Source organism: Hyperoodon ampullatus, assembly GCF_949752795.1.
Source record: "Hyperoodon ampullatus genome assembly, chromosome: 9".
Taxonomy (NCBI): Eukaryota; Metazoa; Chordata; class Mammalia; order Artiodactyla; family Ziphiidae; genus Hyperoodon; species Hyperoodon ampullatus.
The window spans coordinates 75,274,771-75,297,881 of NC_136922.1; the positions used below are offsets into that span (position 1 = coordinate 75,274,771).

At 36.8% G+C, this 23,111-nt stretch overlaps 1 protein-coding gene across 2 annotated transcripts in view; it reads right to left on the reverse strand.

The window, feature by feature from the left end:
• Positions 1-23,111, reverse strand: part of TFEC (transcription factor EC) — a gene marked incomplete at both ends in the record, with an annotated part of 148,992 nt that overhangs the window by 31,657 nt on the left and 94,224 nt on the right. The window contains 2 exons of one of the 2 annotated variants that reach the window (XM_079711151.1): positions 1,182-1,268; positions 15,145-15,324. In XM_079711151.1, the coding sequence (XP_079567277.1) occupies positions 1,182-1,268; positions 15,145-15,324 (267 nt within the window). Of the gene's footprint in view, positions 1-1,181; positions 1,269-15,144; positions 15,397-23,111 lie in introns of those variants that run through there. The other variant, XM_079711150.1, reaches the window with a different exon arrangement.

Here is a 23,111-nt window from a genome sequence, read left to right on the forward strand (position 1 = left end):
TGAGAGTCCGCCTGCCGATGCAGGGGATACGGGTTCGTGCCCCGGTCTGGGAGGATCCCATATGCCGCGGAGCGGCTGGGCCCGTGAGCCATGGCTGCTGAGCCTGTGCATCCGGAGCCTGTGCTCCGCAACGGGAGAGGCCACAACAGTGAGAGGCCCGCGTACCACAAAAAAAAAAAAAAAGTGGAGGTCCTTTGTACGAGAGAAAAGGAGGAAAGAGATAATTCTCCTTTTTGTAGTCTATTTGGGAATTAATAAAGAAAAGAGGGATGCTTTGTCTAATTTTTTCTTAAAGTTTTAAATTTAAAATGTCCATTGTTAACATTAATACAACTTAGCCCACTGATTTACTGATGAACAGTATCTAGTCAGAATTCACTTTCTTTAAATTAAATGTTTAAAATAACAATTAAATCACAATCTTTCATATTTTTTCTCATGTTTTCTAAAAGGTCTAAAACCATAAACAAACAAACCAACAACCCTTCAAACTGTATAGAAAGAGCTTGCACACCCTTTACAGATTCATTTCTAGAGATTAATAAATGAACAATGAGAAGGCAACAGTAATCAAATAGGAGATAAGATATCTCTTCACTGCGTATTATTCCAGGAATTTGTGATTTAAACACAGAAATCTGTCTACATGCCTTAAAGTAGTGTGAGGCTCTTCTACCTTTCTTCAGTTCATCTTTAACCTTTGGTTATTGGCTCAGAAGTAAAGTTATATTTTTGTTGTTATAATTTTTTTCTTTCCTCTATAAGGTGTAGAGCCTCTGAATCTGATAGCTGTTAGTCATGGTAAAATAGTTAAAATTTAGCCATGAACTTATGAGGGTATTATGATATGTTGTGCTTCAAATGGAAATCTGAAGATTTCACAGAAAATGCTATAGCAGACTAGATATATAATTAGATGGTGTTTATAGAGATTAGGTAGGTAAGTAGATAGATAGATAGACAGATAGATAGAATAGTACACGTCCTATTATCTTCCTCAATAAAATTATGTATCTTTTTTCTGCACCAATAAATATTTTAAAATATTTATCTATCTTGTACCTGTTTCAAAAGTGCAGAAGAAAACATCACTTATTAATCAAATGAAATTTCTTGTTTTATCATCACATGCTATTATTGATTTTAATCTCATTGACCTCCTCAGGTCTGGAAACACTTACTGTTCTTTGCATTAGCAGAGGAGAGTCTGTTCCTTCCTCTTTAAAACTTGATTCCATACCGATTATATCCTCAATAACGTCCTCCATCTAGCAAAATATAATACATTTAGAATATTGTGCATAATGATAAAAGTTGCACGTCAGTCTGAATTCAGAGAGAAAAATTTTAGGAATCTTTAAAAGTTTTTTAAGGATATTTAGATTATATGTGTATCAAAACACAGAATATCTTAGAACTTAAAATGAAGTAATCCTGACACTCTGATCTGTGTTGCTTTTCTTTGCATTAGCTTATGCCAGTTGGCAGGTGATGGCTGGGCAAATCACCCTGGGTTAGTTCTTTGGAAATTAGTATCTGCATAAATAGTGTGGTTATCATGAATACCTTGAGCCAGAGCTCATATACTTAGCTTGTAGAGAGATGGCTTCCTACAAACTTTATTTTTCTTTTAAAATGTTTTTATAGGGGGCTTCCCTGGTGGCGCAGTGGTTGAGAGTCCGCCTGCCGATGCAGGGGACGTGGGTTCGTGCCCCGGTCCGGGAAGATCCCACATGCCGCGGAGCAGCTAGGCCCGTGAGCCATGGCCGCTGGGCCTGCGCGTCCGGAGCCTGTGCTCCGCAACGGGAGAGGCCACAGCAGTGAGAGGCCCATGTACCACAAAAAAAAAAAAAAAGTTTTGATGGCATCTTATAGTTAGATATTCAAATATCAGTGATCAAACTTTAGCCAATTAGTCCACATGTATAGAAACTACATGGAAATGTATTATCCAACTTTCCCTTAATGATCACTAATAATAATAATTACAATATTATCAACAACAATAATAATCACGGACACCTTAAATAGTAACAAACACAGATAATGCAGGAAATGTGGCAGGAGCTGTTCTACATGCTTTACATACATCAGCTCATTTATCTTCACAACAACCACATGAAGCAGATACTATCATTATCTGCATTGTACAGATGAGGAAAGAAAAAGAAGTTCGATAACTTGTTCCAGAGTTTACAGCTAATGAGTGACAAACGCAGAATTTGAAATTCTGGAAATCTGACTCTATAGTCCTAACTGAAATCAGCTTTTTACTTTCTTTCTCAGCTCCTTTCTAAAATAGCCTTCCTTTCCTTCTGTACTTCAGCTGGAGGGGATTTTAAGGCTTATCTTTTAAAAATACCATCTCCCTCCCTCCCTCTCTCCCTCTCTCTCTCTCTCTCCCTCCCTCCCTCTCTGTCTCTTTCTCTCTCTCTCTCTCTTTCTCTCTCCCTCTATCCCCCCACAGCTCTGGTTCTCCTCTCACCCATTATATTCTCTTTAGTGAAATTTTAAAGTATGATGTAGGGTTAAAGATAGTAAGAATGTGGAATTTATATAACTGTAGTACTCTGAGTTTCCCATGACATGTGCAGAAACAACCAGAAGTAAACTCTGGGAGATATATAAAAATATTTTATTATTCTGTTAATGTTATCTTCTAAGCAAGATTTCTGAGGACCTTAGAGAATCAGATGTTCACAGACTTTTACTAAGATACCCGCAAAGGTGATATGCCAAAAAATCGGAACACTATTCATATATTAATTTAATAGGGCTTCCCTGGTGGCGCAGTTGTTGAGAATCTGCCTGCCAATGCAGGGGACACGGGTTCGAGCCCTGGTCTGGGAAGATCCCACATGCCGCGGAGCAACTAAGCCAGTGAGCCACAACTACTGAGCCTGCGCGTCTGGAGCCTGTGCTCCGCAACAAGAGAGGCCGTGACAGTGAGAGGCCCGCGCACCGCGATGAAGAGTGGCCCCCGCTCGCCGCAACTAGAGAAAGTCCTCACACAGAAACGAAGACCCAACACACTCCAAAATCAATCAATCAATCAATAAATTTATATATAAAAAAATAACGTGAGGAAAGGGTAGTCCTTGAAAGAAAGCAAAAATACAGACCTTAATGTGGAAACAACCTCAGAGTGTTTGAGAAAGAGTGGGGGGAGGCAAGGGGAATGGAAAAGAGTGTGCAAGAGCAAGAGAGGGTTGAGTTGAAGATGAAAAGTAGGTAAGGAACTTACATCTTAGAATCCTCTGGACCAGTAGTATCTAACAGAAATTTCTGCAACAATGGGAATGTCCTATATCTACAGTGTCCAATACAGTAGCAACTAAACACATATGGCTATGAGCACTTGAAATGTAGCCAGTGTTTCTGAAGAACTGAATTTTTTATTTCATTCAGTTTTTAAAGATTGCATTGAATTTGAATTAATTTAAAATTAAATTTAAACACACACACACACACACACATGTGGCCATTGGGTACCGTATTCCAGAGTGTGGCTCTAGGCCCTGTTCTGGACTTTAGATGTTATTCCATGTGCACTGAGAGATCTCTAAAGGATCTAGGAAAATAAATATACATGTTTTCTTTCTTTTGGTTAGTCCACTTTCTGAAAGTTTTCAAGTATATTATTGATTGTTACCAAACTCAAATTTTAATTTCATGACATTTTTCTTATTACTACTCCACCATTAAATGGACAACAAATTTGTATTGAACAGATGTGAAGAAAATCTGAGGGAAGAAGGATGCTAAACACAATTCATGGTAAATGGTTTACTTTGGAGTATTTCTGATAGTTTCAGTAAAAATTACACATGTCATTTGTCCCTTTTCTTTCTGGAAGTTTACATCATAAATTACTCAGTCTCCTGCATCTCTCATTTTTTCCTCTTACCTATAAACATACTCAGGTTTCTTCTATTCTAGAAGGAAACCCTTCTTTCCTACATGTCAAAGTTCATCCTCCTTGGAGACTCTACTTTTGCCTTTAACACTTCTATCCCTCATTTCTGTCATCCACCTACATGACTATCTTTTCCCCTAATTTGTTGGAGTTGTTGTCTCTTCCATTATTCTAAATTGACTTTAAAATCTAACCCAAAACTTTGCTTCACAGCTTCCAGGAATCTTCATAATTAATCACCTTGGAATCCAGTTGCTACTTTAAGAAAGACAACAAACACATCATTTTATATCAGATGAAACAGAATGAACAGATTAGACAAAAGAAGAATTACAAATCAGCAGAATAAGCGTCCTCAAAGTGATAAATGAAGATGATGAAATACAAAGGAAGAACACAATATTTTGACTAAAATAAAAATGGAAATAATAGGTATGGAAAGAATGAGACTCAAGGACAAAGGAAAAGATTATAAGTAAAGGTCTACAAAAGATTAAGAATCAAGTTTCTCAACAACCCTGTGTGCAAGAAAACAATAGGATAACATTTGAAGTGTTAAAGGTAAAGAATTTTGAACCTAGACATTTATAACCAATAAAATATCCTTTTAGGATGTGCATGAAATAAAGCTTTTCTTAGACATAAAAACTCAGAAGTTTTAGGACAAAAAGACCTTCGGAAAACACTCTTTCAGGAAGTACACTAGTCAGATAATAAATAAAACCATGAAATCAATACAAAATATAAGAATGAGGAAGTAACAGTAAAATGTTTGTGGTCTAAATAAGAAGAATGTGTGTGTGTGAGTGTGTGTGTATTCATTCTAAAAATATCAATTCAGAAAGATAGGTGAGAACAAGAAGGAGAAGACCATACTCAGATAGACTTTTACTTAAAGGTATGACATAGATATTGTTAAACAATAACATAGATAAAGAAGAAATATAGCTTTGTGTCTTAAGTTAGGTGTAACCAAAAAGAGAGAGAGAGAAATTCAACCTTTCCAATAGAGGATAGAAAAAAAGATGGCAAATAAGGAAACAGAAAGCATAGTAATTAAAAAAATGTGAAAAAAGGTAAGTATTAAATCCTAATGGTAATTACAAGAATGTAAATGAGTTAAAATAGTGCCCAAGAAATTATCATTCAAATTGGATTTTTCAAAGGTATTGTAATACTTTGTCTATAAGGGACACGTTTAAAATAAAACAATAGAGAAAGCGGAAAATAAAGTGCAAAAATGTACCACAAAAATGACCAAAAGGAAAGCAACAGTAGCAATGTTAATATTAGACCATATAAAATTCAAGATCAAATGTTAAAGGAAAAATAGTACCAAGTGACCATGAATACATATGCACCTAAAAAACTCTGTAGCAACAGCTGTCAGAAATCTATGAAAAATAAATTCAATTGTACTTGAATATTTTAGCTCCCCACTCTCAAAATCATAAATCTGAATTTAGCCTTCTCTTCACCTATTCTCTAGGCCATGCCTGGGTCCTATCACCTTCTAGTCTATACCACCCAATTTCTGAAATTTTAAATTCAATTATCTCACTCATCAAATGCAATATTCCATTTAGATCCAATCAAGACCCCCTATGGCAGATCAACTGAACAATTTTCATTATGACTCTCTATGCTTTTACCCTATTATCTTTCTGCCCAACCACCCCTAACTCCCCAGGAGTTCTACCTCTCTACTTCCTGTTAACTCTGAATTCAAAGCAGAATGGTTCTTGCTCACCATCTTACTGAAATTCCTTTTGTTGCTATTTTCTTTGACTGCTTGACTGATAAATTCAATAGGTATTTATCAGTCCTTATTTTATTAGACTCAGTCACTACATTTGAGTATGTGGGTCATTTCCTCCTTCTTTAAACCGGTTCCTTCAGTGGCACCACACTAGTTATCTTTTTACTTTACATTTACAGTCCTTTTCCTCTGACCACCCCTTAAATGTGGGTGATCTCCTCAATTCCACCCTTGGTTTCCTACTCTCCTCATTGTTTTCATGTTCTTCAGGAGCTTTCTTCCTCATTCAAATTTTCAAGTACTACCCATAGGCTGACAATTCTTAAATCTCTTCTTCCAGTCTAGATTATTCCTCCTCAAGACAAACTTGGATATCTAGCTGTCACCAGCATCTCCACGTGGTGGTCTCACAGATACCTCAGTACTAACATGTTCTAATATAAGGCCTCATCATCTCTCATTTTACTATAGAAATAACCTCCCCACTGGTCGCTCCCTCCCTCCAGGTTTCTTCTACATAGTTGACAGAGTGATATTAAAGTCAAATCTGATTATGTTGCCCTAGCCCTTACATTTAAGCCTTTCAAGGATTTGAAATTACTTAACATGGAGCACCAGCCTTTCTGTGATTTGTCTATTATCTGCTTCTCTATTGTGACCTTTTGTCATCACCTGCCTCTCATTTTCTCCTCACCTCATGCTGTTTCCTATTTTTTGCTCATGTTATCTTACTTGGCTGAATTGCCCCACTAGCCATTTTCCTCTAAGTCTACTTGACATACTTCTGAAGCAGAACAGCACTTCTACACTTCTACATATACCATAGCCCTTTCTACATAATAGTATAATTATTTCCTTCCTTTTTTTCTCTTCCCTTCAACTTAGAGTTCTTGTAGAGTACAGAGGATAAGAAAAACAAGACAAGGAATAATTAAAATATAGCATGTGCTGTAAAAATGCTACGATGAGAGCAATTTTTATCCACATGATATAGGTGTTACTATGAAAACTCAGAGAATAGGCACCTAATCCACACAGAATACCCCCAGGGAAAGAAGAAACCTGAGATGAATTTTGAAGAGTCAGTCAGAATTATCCAGATAAATGGAGATTGAATGAGTAGTCGGTAAAGAAAGGATATAAGGAAGGAGAACCTGGCCGCTGTGAAAATCACTAGTGAACTATATGGCTGAAGAACAGAGTACCATGCAGATGTGTAATGATAAGTCTGGGTAGGGTAGCAAGGGTTAAGTGTGGAAGAGTCCTGTGTGCCGTGAGTCCAAATTTGAATTTTATCTTGGAAAGACCCATGCTATAAAATGCTTATTCAACTTTATATCTGATTGTCTTGGAGAGCTTTAATCACCTAGTTACTCCTAATTCCAACCCCCAAATCCTAAATCTATGGATGCTCTCATAGATTTATTCTGTGGTAGCTATGATTTCTGGGGTCTTTGAATTAATGAAATGTTCCTTGATGTCACAGGAGGACAAGCATAGAAGAAAGAAACACCAAAATATGGCAACAGCCACCAAATCCTGAGCAATCCCACTGCCCTTGTGTTAGAAACTTCAAAAAATGTAAGCATCAGAGTGACATCACCAAGATGGCAACATAGTTAGTTCCTGAATTCACTCACCATCATGAGGAGAACAATTAACATCTATTCAGAAAGAAGACACCACTAAGAGAAACCTAGAGCACGGGGGTGAGGCTGAAATACCCCCTGAACCTCAGAGATCAAGGCAGACTGCATCAGCAGGTGAGAGAAGCAGCTACACGTTGACCACATTGACCCTCCCCTAGGACAGTGCAACTCTATGCAGAGAGGTCTTCTCTGAGCCGCTGGTTCGTCCAGAGGGAAAAGAGAACCCAGGGCGGACAACCCATCTTCTTCAACATTGTGGGCTGCTCTGTGGGAGCCCCTACTTTGATCTCACACTATGGGAATTGCAGAGGAATCTATGGGGCCCAGCCACTGGGAATCTGTGACAGAGAAGCAGGGAGGGGCTTGCAACAATCAACACACAGATCTTGGCAGACAGTTCATATCTGCAGTGCCTCAGTAGTAAACCCAACCAGCGACATCGTTGGTCTGCAGAACCAAATCAGGGGTACAATTTGACCAGGTAACTTGGGGGGAGGGGGCACAGATCTGACTAATTCAGATCCTCAAAGGAGTTTTATCAGCCCTAGAGCCCATTTGTCCACAACCAGGCAAGGTGCTGAGTCATAGCCCCACCCACAGTGAAAAGTACCTTCCAGCCCCATCTGAACAGAAGAGCTAGTGACAACTCCTGGAAGTTGTGAGGCACAGTGGTGTTTGAGTCAAGAGGCAGGTGGACAGGCAGAGCAGAACACCCACAGAGCAAAGCCAGTACCAGTCATGGGGTCTTCCCATGCTATGCACAAGCAGGAAGATTAATTCATAGCCAAGGGTAGCTCTTGGCCTCTCTCAAACTGAGAACCTCCTTGGAAAATTGAGAATAGTCTGGAAGGCTATTCCTCTGGCCCCAACTGATCAGAAGGGTTAGCAAAAATACCTGAAAGCTTTGCAGCACAGCAGCACTCAAGCTGAGCAAAGGGCAGACAGAACTGATAGTCTGGAGAGCAAAGCCAGCAGCCCTGTTCAGCCAAGGAACTTGGGTGTGGGTCAGCTTGAGTTAAGACAACAAAGAGCTTTACTTGTTTTAGAGCAGCTTCCGCAACTGTGCCTGGGCAGAGAATCTAATTCATAGTCTTGCTCATCATTGAATACAGCCTTCAGCCCATCCAACCAGGAAACCTAACCAGAACACATGGGAAGTTGCATAGCCCATTCAACAGTCCCACATACAGTGGCACTTGAACAGAGAGCACAGCCATGGCTTCCCCTATGTGTATAGCAAAATCAGTGGCCTCACGTGACCAGGGAATTCAGTGCATACTCAGGCCTTATTCAGGCCTACAAACAATGAACTGCACAGGCCCTGGGCCCTGACCTACTTCCCTGCTAGGACAGGGAAGCTAATTCATAGCCCCACCTGCTATATCCAGTCCCAACCATCTAGTAAGCCTGATCAGAGAATTCAGGCAACTGTGGAGCCCATTCCACAGCCTCACTTGAGTAAGAAACAAAGCCAACAGTCCTATCTAACTGCTCTCAGCTAGTGGCACAACCCCCAATCCCTGTCTTCAGAGTTCTAACAGTTGCCTCACCCAAATATATCATAATATCAGGCTCCACCTGCCCAAAGGCATTAGTGGCAGACACACCCAGAAACCCAAACTGAGCAGACTGGTGAAGAACTGTCTCTGGCAAAGCAAACCTGTAAAGTCTGCAAGAGGAGCCCTATTACTCAAATGCACAGATACCAACATAAGAAATTAAGGATCATAAAAAATCAGGTAAATATGACACCACCAAAGGAAACTAATTAAACTCCAATAACTGACCCTAAAGAAATGGAGATCTATGAACTGTCAGATAAAGAATTCAGAATAATCCTTTTAAGGAAGTTTAGTGACCTACATGAAAACACAGACAGATAACTAAACAAAATTAAGAAATAGAATAAATAGAATAATCTATTATTAATAACCTAATATTTTTAAAAAGTATAAATTTTAATAGCAATAACCTAAAGTGTGACGGGGAGAAGAAGTAAAAGTGTAAAGAATACATATTCTATTGAAGTTAAGTTGCTATCAATTTAAAATAGGATGTTATAAGTTTAAGTTATTTTATGTAAGCCTTATGATAACCACAGGAAAATCTTATAGTGTTGTAATTACGCAAAAGAGCTCAATAAAGAAGTCAAAGCATATTGATACCAAAAGGCAGAACACAAAAAATGATAGCAGGATAAGAAACAGGGAATGATGGAGCTACAAAATAACCAGAAAACAACTAAAAACATTTTATTGTAGTGAGCCCTTATCTATAAGTAATTACTTTAAATATAAATGGATTAAATTCTCCAATTCAAAGACATAGTATGGATGAATGGATTAAAAAAAGAAGATCCAAAATGTGCTGTCTATAGGAGACTCACTTTCACCTTAAAGACACAAATAGGCTGAGAGTGAAGGGATGGAAAAAGACATTTCAAGCAGTGGTAACCAAAAGAAAGCAGGGGTAGACAGCTTATATTGCTTACATCAGACAAAACAGACTAAACTAAAAATGGTAAAAAGAGACAAAGAAGGTCATTATATAATGATACATCAAAAAGATGTAACTATTTATGAGTCCAACATCACAGCACCTAAGTATATAAAGCAAAAACTAACAGAGCTAAAGAGAAAAATAAATGGTATAGTTGCTATAAACAATAATAGTTGAAGACTTTTTTACCCCACTCAACAATGGATAGATCATCCACACAGAGAATCAATAAGGAAACAGTGGATTTGATCAACACTATAGACTTCCTGGACCTAAAAGATACATAAAGAACATTCTATCTAGTTACAGCAGAATACACATTATTCTCAACTATACATGTGACATTTTCTAGGATATACCATATGTTAGACCACAAAACACGTCTTAACAAATTCAAGAAGAATGGAATCACACTAAGTGTCTTCTCTAATCACAATGGCATGAAGCTAGAAGTCAACAACAAGAGGAAACTAGAAAATTCACAAACACATGGAAATTAAACAACACTCTCCTGAACATTCAATGGATCAAAGAGGAAATTAAAAGGGAAACAAAAAAGTTTATTAAGACAAACAAAAATAGAGACACGACATACCAGAACTTACGGGATACAGCAAAAGCAGGCCTTGAAGGCATTATGCTAAGGGAAGGAAGTCAGACAGAGAAAGACAAATACTGCATGATCTCACTTATAGGTGGAATCTAAAGCAAAAACAAAAACAAAAAGAAAACCTCGTAGAAAAAGAGATCAGAGAGGCTTCCCTGGTGGCGCAGTGGTTGAGAGTCCGCCTGCCGATGCAGGGGACATGGGTTCATGCCCCGGTCCGGGAAGATCCCACATGCCGCGGGGCAGCTGGGTCCGTGAGCCATGGCCACTGAGCCTGCGCATCCAGAGCCTGTGCTCCGCAACAGGAGAGGCCACAACAGTGAGAGGTCCGCGTACCGTTAAAAAAAAAAAAAAAGAAAACAACTCTTCAACGACTTCCCTGGTGGCACAGTGCCTAAGAATCTGCCTGCCAACGTAGGGGACACAGCTTCAAGCCCTGGTCCAGGAAGATCCCACATGCCGTGGAGCAACAAAGCTCGTGTGCCATAACTACTGAGCCTGCACTCTAGAGCCCGTGAGCCACAACTACTGAGCCCACATACAACTACTGAAGCCTGTGTGTCTAGAGCTCGTGCTCCACAACAAGAGAAGCCATCACAATGAGAAGCCCGCACACTGCAATGAAGAGTAGCCCCCACTCGCCGCAATGAAGACCCAACACAGCCAAAAATAAAATGTAAATAAATATAAATGTAAATAAATAAATATATATATATATATATTTTTTAAAAAAAGACAACTCTTCAAACCATAGAAATGTTGGTGAGAGAGGTTAAGGATTGAGACCACACAACAACTAAGTGGTGGTGCTAACCTCATGGCGCCTGACTCTGAAGACTGCAAACTATCTGCTTTGTGACAATGACTCTTAGCACCAATCAAAGAATATTAGGATGTTGAGGTAAGTTCCCTCTATGACTACTTTCTGGAGAGTTTTTATCATAAATCGGTGTTGAATTTTGTCAAAAGCTTTTTCTGCATCTATTGAGATGATCATATGGTTTTTATCCTTCAGTTTGTTAATATGGTGTATCACATTGATTGATTTGCGAATATTGAAGAAACCTTGTATTCCTGGGATAAACCCCACTTGATGGTTGTGTGTGATCCTTTTAATGTGCTGTTGGATTCTGTTTGCTAGTATTTTGTTGAGGATTTTTGCATCTATGTTTATCAGTGATATTGGTCCGTAGTTTTCTTTTTTTGTAACATCTTTGTCTGGTTTTGGTATCAGGGTGATGGTGGCTTCGTAGAATGAGTTTGGGAGTGTTCCTCCCTCTGCTCTATTTTGGAAGAGTTTGAGAAGCATAAGTGTTAGCTCTTCTCTAAATGTTTGATAGAATTCGCCTGTGAAGCCATCTGGTCCTGGGCTTTGTTTGTTGGAAGATTTTTAATCACAGTTCAAATAAATAAATGGGACCTAATGAAACGTAAAAGCTTTTGCACAGCAAAGGAAACCATAAACAAGATGAAAAGACAATGCTCAGAATGGGAGAAAATATCTGCAAATGAAACAACCAACAAAGGATTAATCTCCAAAATATATAAGGAGCTCATGCAGCTCAATATCAAAAATACAAATAACCCAATCCAAAACTGGGCAGAAGATCTAAACAGACATTTCTCCAGAGAAGATATACAGATTGCCAACAAACATATGAAAGGATGCTCAACGTCACAAATCATTAGAGAAATGCAAATCAAAGCTACAATGAGGTATCACCTCACTCCGGTCAGAATGGCCATCATCAAAAAATCTACAAACAATAAATGTTGGAGAGGGTGTGGAGAAAAGGGAACCCTCTTGCACTGTTGGTGGGAATGGAAATTGATACAGCCACTATGGAGAACAGTATGGAGGTTCCTTAAAAAACTAAAAATAGAACTACCATATGACCCAGCAATCCCACTACTGGGCATATACCCTGAGAAAACCATAATTCAAAGAGTCATGTACCACAATGTTCATTGCAGCATTATTCTCAATAGCTGGAACATGGAAGCAACGTAGGTGTCCATCGATAGACGAATGGATAAAGAAGATGCGGCACATATATACAATAGAATATTACTCAGTCATAAAAAGGAAATTGAGTTATTTGTACTGAGGTGGATGGACCTAGAGTCTGTCATACAGAGTGAAGTAAGTCAGAAAGAGAAAAACAAGTACTGTAAGCTAACACATATATATGGAATCTAAAAAAAAAAAAAAAAAAATGGTTCTGATGAACCTAGGGGAAGGACAGAAATAAAGACGCAGACGTAAAGAATGGACTTGAGGGGCTTCCCTGGTGGTGCAGTGGTTGAGAATCTGCCTGCCAATGCAGGGGACACAGGTTCGAGCCCTGGTCTGGGAAGATCCCACATGCCGCGGAGCAACTAGCCCCGTGAGCCACAATTACTGAGCCTGTGCGTCTGGAGCCTGTGCTCCGCAACAAGAGAGGCCGTGATAGTGAGAGACCTGCGCACCCCGATGAGGAGTGGCCCCCGCTTGCCACAACTAGAGAAAGCCCTCGCACAGAAACAAGGAGCCAACACAGCCATAAATAAATTTTAAAAAAGAAAAAAAAAAAAAAGAATGGACTTGAGGACATAGGGAGGGGGAAGGGTGAGCTGGGATGAAGTGAGAGAGTAGCATTGACATATATACACTACCAAACGTAAAATAAATAGCTAGTGGGGAGCAGCTGCATCGCACGGGGAGAACAGCTCGGTGCTTTGTGTCCACCTAGAGGGGTGGGATAGGGAGGGTGGGAGGGAGATGCAAGAGGGAGGGGATATTGGGATATATGTATACATATAGCTGATTCACTTTGTTATACAGCAGAAACTAATGCAACATTGTAAAGCAATTATACTCCAATAAAGATGTTAAAAAAAAAGAATATTAGGAAATGGCAAGAAGGTAGGATACATCTTAGCTCCTAAAGATAGCAAGACTTGAATTGATGGCAGTATGTGAAAATGTGTACATGATAAGTCAAATTCAAAGAGAACACACATTAAAACTATAACAGGTGGAATAAAATTATGATTGACATTAATGGTTGAAGAGACTTATATACACAGTTTAAAGAACAATGTTTAAAAAAATAGAAAGTGTTTGTCTGCAGCCAATGTGCATGTTGTACGTAGACCACTTAATGAGGCACTTAATGAGGCTTTCAACCCTTCCCAGCCATGCAACTCCTTTTGACTGACACCACCTAAAGGTCCACTAAGATCAGGTAAATTTCTCTTATACAAACTTATTATAAAATGAAAGGTAATCTGTGTGCCTAAGGAATAAAAATGTTATCTAAGAAAAACCGAGAAGACTGATATGTGTTACTTATCCTTTCTTATTTTTTAGAAGACATATTTCATAAGACACATAATAAGATCATTTTCTGGGTTTTGCCTAGAATTGACTGGCATATGCATATCCTTTGGGATTTGTTTTTTCCTTTGGGAATCACTCTTCCACACAAGGAAATGAACTTGGGAAGAAGGTGGTTGTAAGATAAATTGTATGGGGTGAGTTCTAATATTTACTGTACAGATGATTTTCAACCTACATATATTTTTATTATCTTCATAGAGTGAATAGAGAACCTAGTTCTACATTTTTTTTTGAAAATTCTTTGTATATCCACTACTGAAAAGTTTAAGTAAATATACATGTAGAGATCTATGTTCAGTTTTGGATTTCAACTAGTCCTGTTTTGTGGTTGTTTTATATTTTATTAAACAATCTACCAGATCCTTATTCTTTTCTCTTTTCTAGATTAATATAAAATTTGCAAAAGAAAATCTTCCTCTATCATTTGGAATTCAAATAATGATATACTGAGCATTGCTCTTTTGTAACTGGAGGCTACAGACTTAGCTAAAAAGCAGTGACCTGAAATCAGTAATAATCACCAGGAATGTAGATTGGGAGATTAAATCTGGGAGATCACAGAACCATGTCTCCATCTAAAAATCAAATGAAAAAAAGAAAAATAAAAGAATAGAAAGCTCAGTTACTGATGTAGTTTTTCTACATTGAGATATTAAAGGAAATCTTTTACCCAGTTCTAGCTTTCTCCCACTTCTACTCATTCTTCAGTATTTTTTGAAGGTTCATTTACAAGCAAGTCACAATAATTATGAACTCCACGAAGCTAGACACTCATTCATTTTGTATCCTCAGCACCTCTAATTTCCTCTTATTTAGTAAATGGTAGGCAAGTATTTGTTGAAAATAGAAATGAATGGATAATCAATAGTAATAAATTCCGATATAATTCTACAAAATATTAAGTGCAAGAAGATTATTAGTCTCATTCTGATAAACATTTCTAGCACACATGTTTACTGTTATTTATTCTTTTGCTTGTTTTATCTTAATGGGTACTTCAGATAATGTAACTGTTGATAAATGTTTTAACTAAAGTTATCAGAAAACCATTACAATTAAAGCTAAATCTTCTTAACATATTACTATTAGAACCTGCTTTGACTCACACTTATACAAAACTGAAATGAGTGTTAAAAAATGAATTGTTATATTTTATGCATAACAATTCTTATGGGCATAACTAATTATTACAAATTAATAAATTAAGACATCCTTTTGTTAAATAAATTTGCATATGGAATGTTTACTATAAAAATTTGACTTCAATTTCTTGAGGTATTTTTTTCCCCAAGAAATTGATTATATATTTTCATAAGCAGCCATTAGACATACATGCCATTCTACATTGTCATCTTCTTTCCCAAGAGTTAGCAACTTGGTGAGTGGATTTCCAGTGAGTCCAGTGTTACTCTCGGGAGACTGGTGTCCATGCTGTACCAGAAGTGCACTGCTTGGTGTTGGAGGGTGTGACCGCTTAAGAGTCTGGTGGACGATCTGGTGATCAAGGGTCATGAAAGGTTTTACTTGCTGTCTCTGAACTTTCTGTAGCTGAGTCCTAGCAGAACTTTCCAGGTGTGCTGGGACCTACCAAATAAAAACCAAACAAATGCAATGTGTAGCATCATCTGGTAAAAGAGTTCCACTTTCAACAATTGGATTATGACAATAAACACTATAACATCTAGTTTCTTTCTAATTTATTGTCTATGCTTCTGTCATAATTTACATAAGATATTAATGGACTATAGTTTTTGATAAGTCATTTAAACTTTACTAAAATATTTTAAATGCTAACCAAGTGTTTAAGAATAGCTCTTAAAATAACATGCAACTGAAACCAACTTGGAATAAATATAAAAGCAGCAAAACTTTTTGAGGGTCTGAAAAAGAATGACTAAAATAATAAAAGGAAAACACAGCTGATTTACTATTATTAGTGATTTTTATATAACATATATCTCTTGTATTCCTTTATATTACATATAAATATTCTATTGGCTATAATCACTCTATTTTTAATTAAAGATTTTAAAAAATTATCCATGAGGGAGAAGAGACTAGAAATATATATACTAAATATTGCCTGATACTTTATGGGTGGTGAAAATCTAGGTGATTTTTTTCAGTTTTCTGTATTTTCCAGAGTTCTTATACTGAGTTTATTTTAATTTTTTAAAAATCTTAATTTTAAACCCTTCCATATTCTCACTTTATAATAACAATACTTTGATAGAATCATTATGAATTGACAGAAAGAAGCATTCAGAGAAAAATCTAACCAGTGTCATGTGCCAACTAAGCAACTATCCAGTATATTGAAATCCCTTTTTCAAATAATAGACATAAAATTCTGGGCATCTTCAGTCTAGCTATCATAGTTAATGATATACCATTATTTGTATAAGGACAATTTGAAGTATTTCAAGCTTTCCCGTTAAAAACCTCTGAAAATAGTATTGCCTGCCAGTCCCCTTTATATTTACTATGCTGCGATGTGACTTCTAATACATTTTCCTCAAGTGGCCTATATATAAACCTATTTAATATTTCCCTCGTGTTAAACAATAGTAAAGATTGCTGTACAGTGCTTATTTTTCCTTTTATTTCAGCTACACAAACTACTCCTTAAATCCCTTAACATGCATTAGCTCAGATAAATAGCCTTTACAAAGTATTTTGCATTTAAATTAGCTGGTTTGGGGGACAATATTGTAGTAGTTACTTTAGTTTAATTCTGTTATGCTGACATTTTTAGCATTATTTTAATTGTACTACCATAAAATAATTTTTCAGTCATATAAAAAAGATTAAGATTAGTAATAAAGATTACACATATTACTAATTATATTGCTGTGAGCTTTAAAGTTGTAAAACAACATTTCATTAAAATGCCTGTGGTAATTTTGGGGGTAGCTATTTAGATTATCCTACAGTTTTAAATGAATCCTTCTTAATCCATATACATTTACAAAATATACATTATAAACAGCATTTTCAGATTCACAAATCTGAATGACTTTCACACAACATAACTGAATGCTAAAGGACATTGTATATTATTTTAAGAAAAGTATGTTGAATCAGAATTTACAACATTCATTAACTAATTCATTTTTCACTTTTCATCTATGGATGCTAAAAGCATCATTAGAGTACTTATTGTGTTTTGTGTTACATCAGGAGTCCAAGGGAAGTCATAACTGTGATCCTAGGGCTCTAGGAATTTACAATATACTTGGGCAATATTAATATCAACTACAGCAAAAATGATGATGATGATAAAAATAATAATATGCAGCAGGTATCAGGCACTGTGTTAAGCATTTTACACACATTGTTTCATTTAATTCTTGTTACAACCTTAGGAGATAGGTATCAATAGTACCCCCATTGCACCATATAATTGAAGCCACTGAGACTTAGAGAGGTTAAATGGTGTGGCTGTTATCACTTCACTAGTAAAAGATGGAACTGGAATACAGGGCCTGGTTTCCCAAACACTACATGATATTGGCTCCTGATTGAAATGACTGGAATACAAAGCAAAAGCTCAGTAACATATACAATGAATTTAGAATGCCACAAGAAGCAGTGGTTTTAAAAAACTATTTGAAAGAGAAAATGGTTATAAATCAAGTGTTGGAAGGAGATGGTCCTGGGATAGGGGACAGAAAGAAGGAAAACTCAAACGTAAAAGATCAAAATGAAAGAAGAAAAGAAGTTGGGAGACAGTCACAAATATTAGTCATGAAAAGGAATTCAAATGAATACTTTTCCTTTCTCAAAGCAAAACTACCATCTCATTAGATCACTCTATACAGAGACACAATAAAAAATATGAAATTCTAATTCTGCCTGAATTATTGGTTATTTATAGGGAATTACAAGGGTTTAGCAGGCAAACGTGAAGACTCTCTTGGATCCTACATCTATATACAACATCTGTATACAACATCTATAAACTAAGCATGAGAGTCTGAAAGATCAGTGGAGCCAGGGAAGATTAAATGGAATGTAATTAAATTACTCCCCAGTAAACCTCCGTCTTTTCCAAGCATGGACTGATATCAGAACAATGAGACAACTAAATGTAAAACATCAGTTAAACCATGTGCAGTCAATTCTAAAATACTTTTAAATTGCCTGGGATCTGAAGACACAACTATAAAACTATCTATTGGATTGGTTTCACTGAAGGTCTTGGTACTTGGTGAGATGAAGTAAATGAAACTATATGTTGCCATTGTTCATTTATTCATTTATTTAAGAAATATTTTTGAGTGTCAAGTGTGTGTGCACTGAGTCGTGCATTGAAGGTAAAAGGGAGATAACCACAGTATCTGCCTTCAAAGAGCTCGTAGTCTAGTCAGGGAAGAAAAATAAGAGATCTCCAAGGGCAAGGGCTGCATTTATCTTGCTGGCTGCTGGACTACCATACTTCCTATACATAACCCAGAGAGGGGCACAGAGCAGGCACTTAAAAATATGTGTTCACATGTGTTCAATGAGTGATTTTATGAATGAATCATTAAAGTACAGTGTGTGAATAACTATGGTGACTGCAGAGAGCTTTGGGAACCCACTAGAGGAAGCAGGTAAACCATAATCAGAATACCAAAGTCTTCACCTAGAAGGCTAGAGCAGCTGTAGATTGTGATTTGGTTCTTTGGACTATCAAAGAGACTAAGACCACCCAGATGTAGGGAAGTTTTGCTATTGAAAGTAATAAGTAAAACATTATCTCCTAACTCTGAATTATGTCTCAGCATTATCTCTCTGGCATGCTGTTACTGCAAACTAAAAATAATGATGGTCAGCTTAAGTCCAAGGTTCTGTGTATGTGCAGAGATCTGTTTTATTTCAATTAAAAGAATTTATTTACTTATATTCTCCCTCTTTTCCAAAACATTATAAATAAATATGAGGTGTAAATGTGGTGAGAGGTATTTATGCCAGAAAATGTAGGCTGAAGATTAATATTGCAATCGAGTACAAAATTTACCCATGAGCATCCTGACAGCCAAGGAAAAAGGAAAAATTTAAAAACGTATTAGGTGGAGCCTTGTGAAATTGCAGATATTTGACAATTTTTGATCTACAAATTGTCCCTTCTGTATAGTTCAACCTAATATATATTTCTTAATAAGTAATTAAATCATGCCAGCTCTGAGGAAAGACAAATATTTTTCAGAATAATATCTGAGAATTTATAAACTAGATTTTTTCATGGAAGACTTGAATGATATCTTGAACAAAATTCCAACTTGCAAAATAGGCAGTGAAATTCTTTATATGCCTATATTTAAAAATAAATATTTATCATCTTAAATTGAGTTAGCCGGGAAACATAATCTGAAACTTGCCTGTAGGATATTTATTGGGGGGTGCTCTCAGAATCAGCGCTGCAGTAGGGTGAGGGAAACAGGATCAGATGGAGGCAAGAGTGGTTTAGTCATGAAGGGGATAATGTTGGCCATGCACCACAACATCCACTACATTTATTCTTGATCAAAGGCCCAAAGCATAATATGAATCAGCTCAAGTGAAAGCCCAAACATATAACTTTATAGTGATCTGACTTGACCCTTAGATACCTTAGACAGCACTTAGAGCAGGCAGAGCAATGTTTTCCAAACCAATTTATATTTCAGACTCCATATTTAAATACAGTAACCTAGAGGATCACCTGGTTAGACCATTAACCCAATATCAATTATCTCAACCTAGGCTTTCAATAGAAATTATGTTGTTTTTTTTCAAAAAGTTCCATTATTTGGAGTTACAAAAATGAAACTTAGCTTAAAACATCCAATTATTTTTTTAAATATGCTTCAAATATAGTTAAGTTCTCATATTCTCATAAAGGGATGTGGGTTTTTTAAAAATTAGAAATGCATGTATTGAGCTTTAAAAAATGCTTAGATTCATTAATAAGAGAACAAGAGCAATGTGCTTAATGGGTCAATTGAAGTATTTTTTTTTAATTAGAACTACATAAATTCCTGCAAGTACAACAAGTTAATGGGAAGAAATTGGTCAGGAAGAAAAAAGAATTCTGGTTGTACAAAATATAATCACTGGGGAATCACAATCACAAATACAAAATGTATGTATCTAATTCAAAAAGAGTCATGTACCACAATGTTCACTGCAGCTCTATTTACAATAGCCAGGACATGGAAGCAACCTAAGTGTCCATCGACAGATGAATGGATAAAGAAGATGTGGCACATATATACAATGGAATATTACTCAGCCATAAAAAGAAACAAAATTGAGTTATTTGTAGTGAGGTGGATGGACCTAGAGACTCATACAGAGTGAAGTAAGTCAGAACGAGGAAAACAAATACCGTATGCTAACACCTATATATGGAATCTAAAAACAAACAAACAAAAAAGTTCTGAAGAACCTGGGGTCAGGACAGGAGTAAAGACGCAGACATAGAGAATGGACTTGAGGACACGGGGAGGGGGAAGGGTAAGCTAGGACGAAGTGAGAGAGTAGCATTGACATATATACACTATCAAATGTAAAATAGATAGCTAGTGGGAAGCAGCTGCACGGCACAGGGAGATCAGCTCGGTGCTTTATGTCCACCTAGAGGGGTGGGATAGGGAGGGTGGGAGGGAGACGCAAGAGAGAGGAGATACGGGGATATATGTATAGCTGATTCACTTTGTTATACAGCAGAAACAAACACACCATTGTAAAGCAATTATACTCCAATAAAGACGTTAAAAAATTTTTATGTATCTGTCGGGTTTTTTTTTCCTACTCCTATTTTTAGACTAGAATAGATGCAGGACTCCTGACTATTGAGAGCATTGATGGAAATCCATGAGCCAGTAGCCCAATGCCATAAGAAAAGGTCAGATCTCATTCTCTGACACAACAGAAGATGATTTAGGGTATCTGATACCTGAAGTGGTTTTTTTGTTTGTTTTGTTTTTTAATTCCAGAGTTTAGATCAGTCTTCGGAGGTTTCAACTCTGTAAATCAGCAAATATTTAATTAGAAATTAAGGCTAACAAAATGTTATGTGGCCCTATATGCATTTGTATTTAAAATCTCCTGGTAGGTAGAAGAGCTATGGAGTAATGCAGGCCAGGCAACAGTGCTGGCTAGAAGGAGGCATTCTTATTTTCACACAGCGGTTTTCAAATTATGCTCCTAAATACATGAATTAATTCTCCCAATTTACGTTTCATTGTTCCACACTGTAGTCTTTTGATTTAGTTCTCATATGGGTTTCAGTCCTATCCAGTAGATAAACAACAAGGAGAGTATTGTTTTTTCTTTTCTTTTTTTTTTTTTTTGCGGTTACGCGGGCCTCTCACTGTTTTGGCCTCTCCCGTTGCGGAGCGCAGGCTCAGCGGCCATGGCTCACGGGCCCAGCCGCTCCGCGGCATGTGGGATCTTCCCGGACCGGGGTACGAACCTGTGTCCCCTGCATCGGCAGGCGGACAAGGGGAGTATTTTGAATGAGGAAATTTTAGAAACAATTGGGTAGGTAGTTGTACAGAAAAACAAAAACAAAAACAAAACAACTTTGAAGGATTTCACCAACCCTGTGATTCTCTGTCTATAATATTGTCTACTTGTACCATATCTTCTTAAATGTTGCTACAAATCATATAAATACTTTTAAACATAATTCATATATATGCATATATATGATAGCCTCTTTAAAAAGTTACCTTTTTATAGAGAAACCATAAGATAATTGTAAAAGCCCTCAGCTAATTCTTTTAACATTCACTCAGCAAACATTTAATGAAAGTTTGTTCTTTGTTAAAGCCAGTCCCAAGGGAAAGTCATTCCTCTCCAGAAAGCAGGTCTATGATCCATGTGTCACCATCCACCTGGAGATCACTTATCTAAACTGAGGGCACAGAACCTGGGAGGAGATGAAACACCTTCTGGGTACTGGCCTTTTGAAATTCAAAACTAAAAAGTGGTGGCAAACATCACACAAGCAATCGTCTGAATAACAAGACATTTTATCACCATTAATTTGACTAGCCAAAAAAATCAATCAGGCAAATATGGGCACCTACCTAATGAGTGTGTTTAGACTATCTGCAAAAACAGAAACAGAAATATTTTCAGCAAGAAAAATATTTATTCTATACGTATTTACTATGTAGTGATAGTAAATAAAAACACATGCACTACCGCTAAACACACACACACACACACACACTACAGGCAGGTGTATACACACAGCCCCATCAAAAAGCAAGACAGACAATCCCATTCACTACAACATGACAACCCTAATTTAATTTTGTTAATTTTGTACTAAGGTTGAAATTAATAAATGAAGTAAAAGCTTGGACTTCACAAGTGAGTAATAGGTAACTATTAATTATGTTCCTAGTAGCAGAGGTATATAAGAAGAAATCTATTTTGGGGGGCTTATGAATCTACTACCTCCTAGATACCTACTCATAAAAGCCACATGACGTTTGTTAATATTCTGTAGCAAAGATTAATAACTCGTTTCTTCAAATCTTACTTTCTTCACAGCAGTCTTTGGATATGATATACCCATAAATCTCATCCTGACTAAACCTAAAATTATACAGTCGAGCTTGTCTGATTGAGATATAACTACTGAACAAAGTAGGGCCGGGTTCATCAAAAGTTTTACTTAGGTTTCTGAATAACTGTCAGCATATTTCAGCTGAGCATTATATAATCCAAAGCTATTTAATGGATAATAATATAAAATGTGATTGTAACATATTCCTTCAGTCCCCATCACTTGAATTTGGATAATTCCAATGGTGTGTCTTTAGAAGAGATCCACACTTAAGAGACTTTAAAGATGCATGAATATTATTAAGCATAGTTTTCCTAATTCAATAGTGTTCTAGCAGTAAAAATGCTTGCACTCCATGAGCACTCATATTAGTACTGTAAAGACTAAGCTTCCCTTACAACTCCATCTATCTCCATTTATACTTGCATTGATTTGCTTTGTTTATGTTAGTATCTCAGGAAAATTACCATTTTATATCTTTAAAAGAATTAGAACTAATGCCAGAAATAACTGTGGTTTATTTAGTCTGATCTGTTTTATAAGAGTATGTGTATATAGAAATTTAGAGCCATAAATATCAACTAAGAATCACAGCAGACACTGACCACTTCCCATTGACTTCAAAATTACACAGCAGCCATGTACACACTAAAGTCAACTGGCAATATCATCAATAACCAAAATAAGTTAATATGAAAAATGCAGATAACTTAAGCCATAATACTTTAACATATATTTGACATTGCATTCT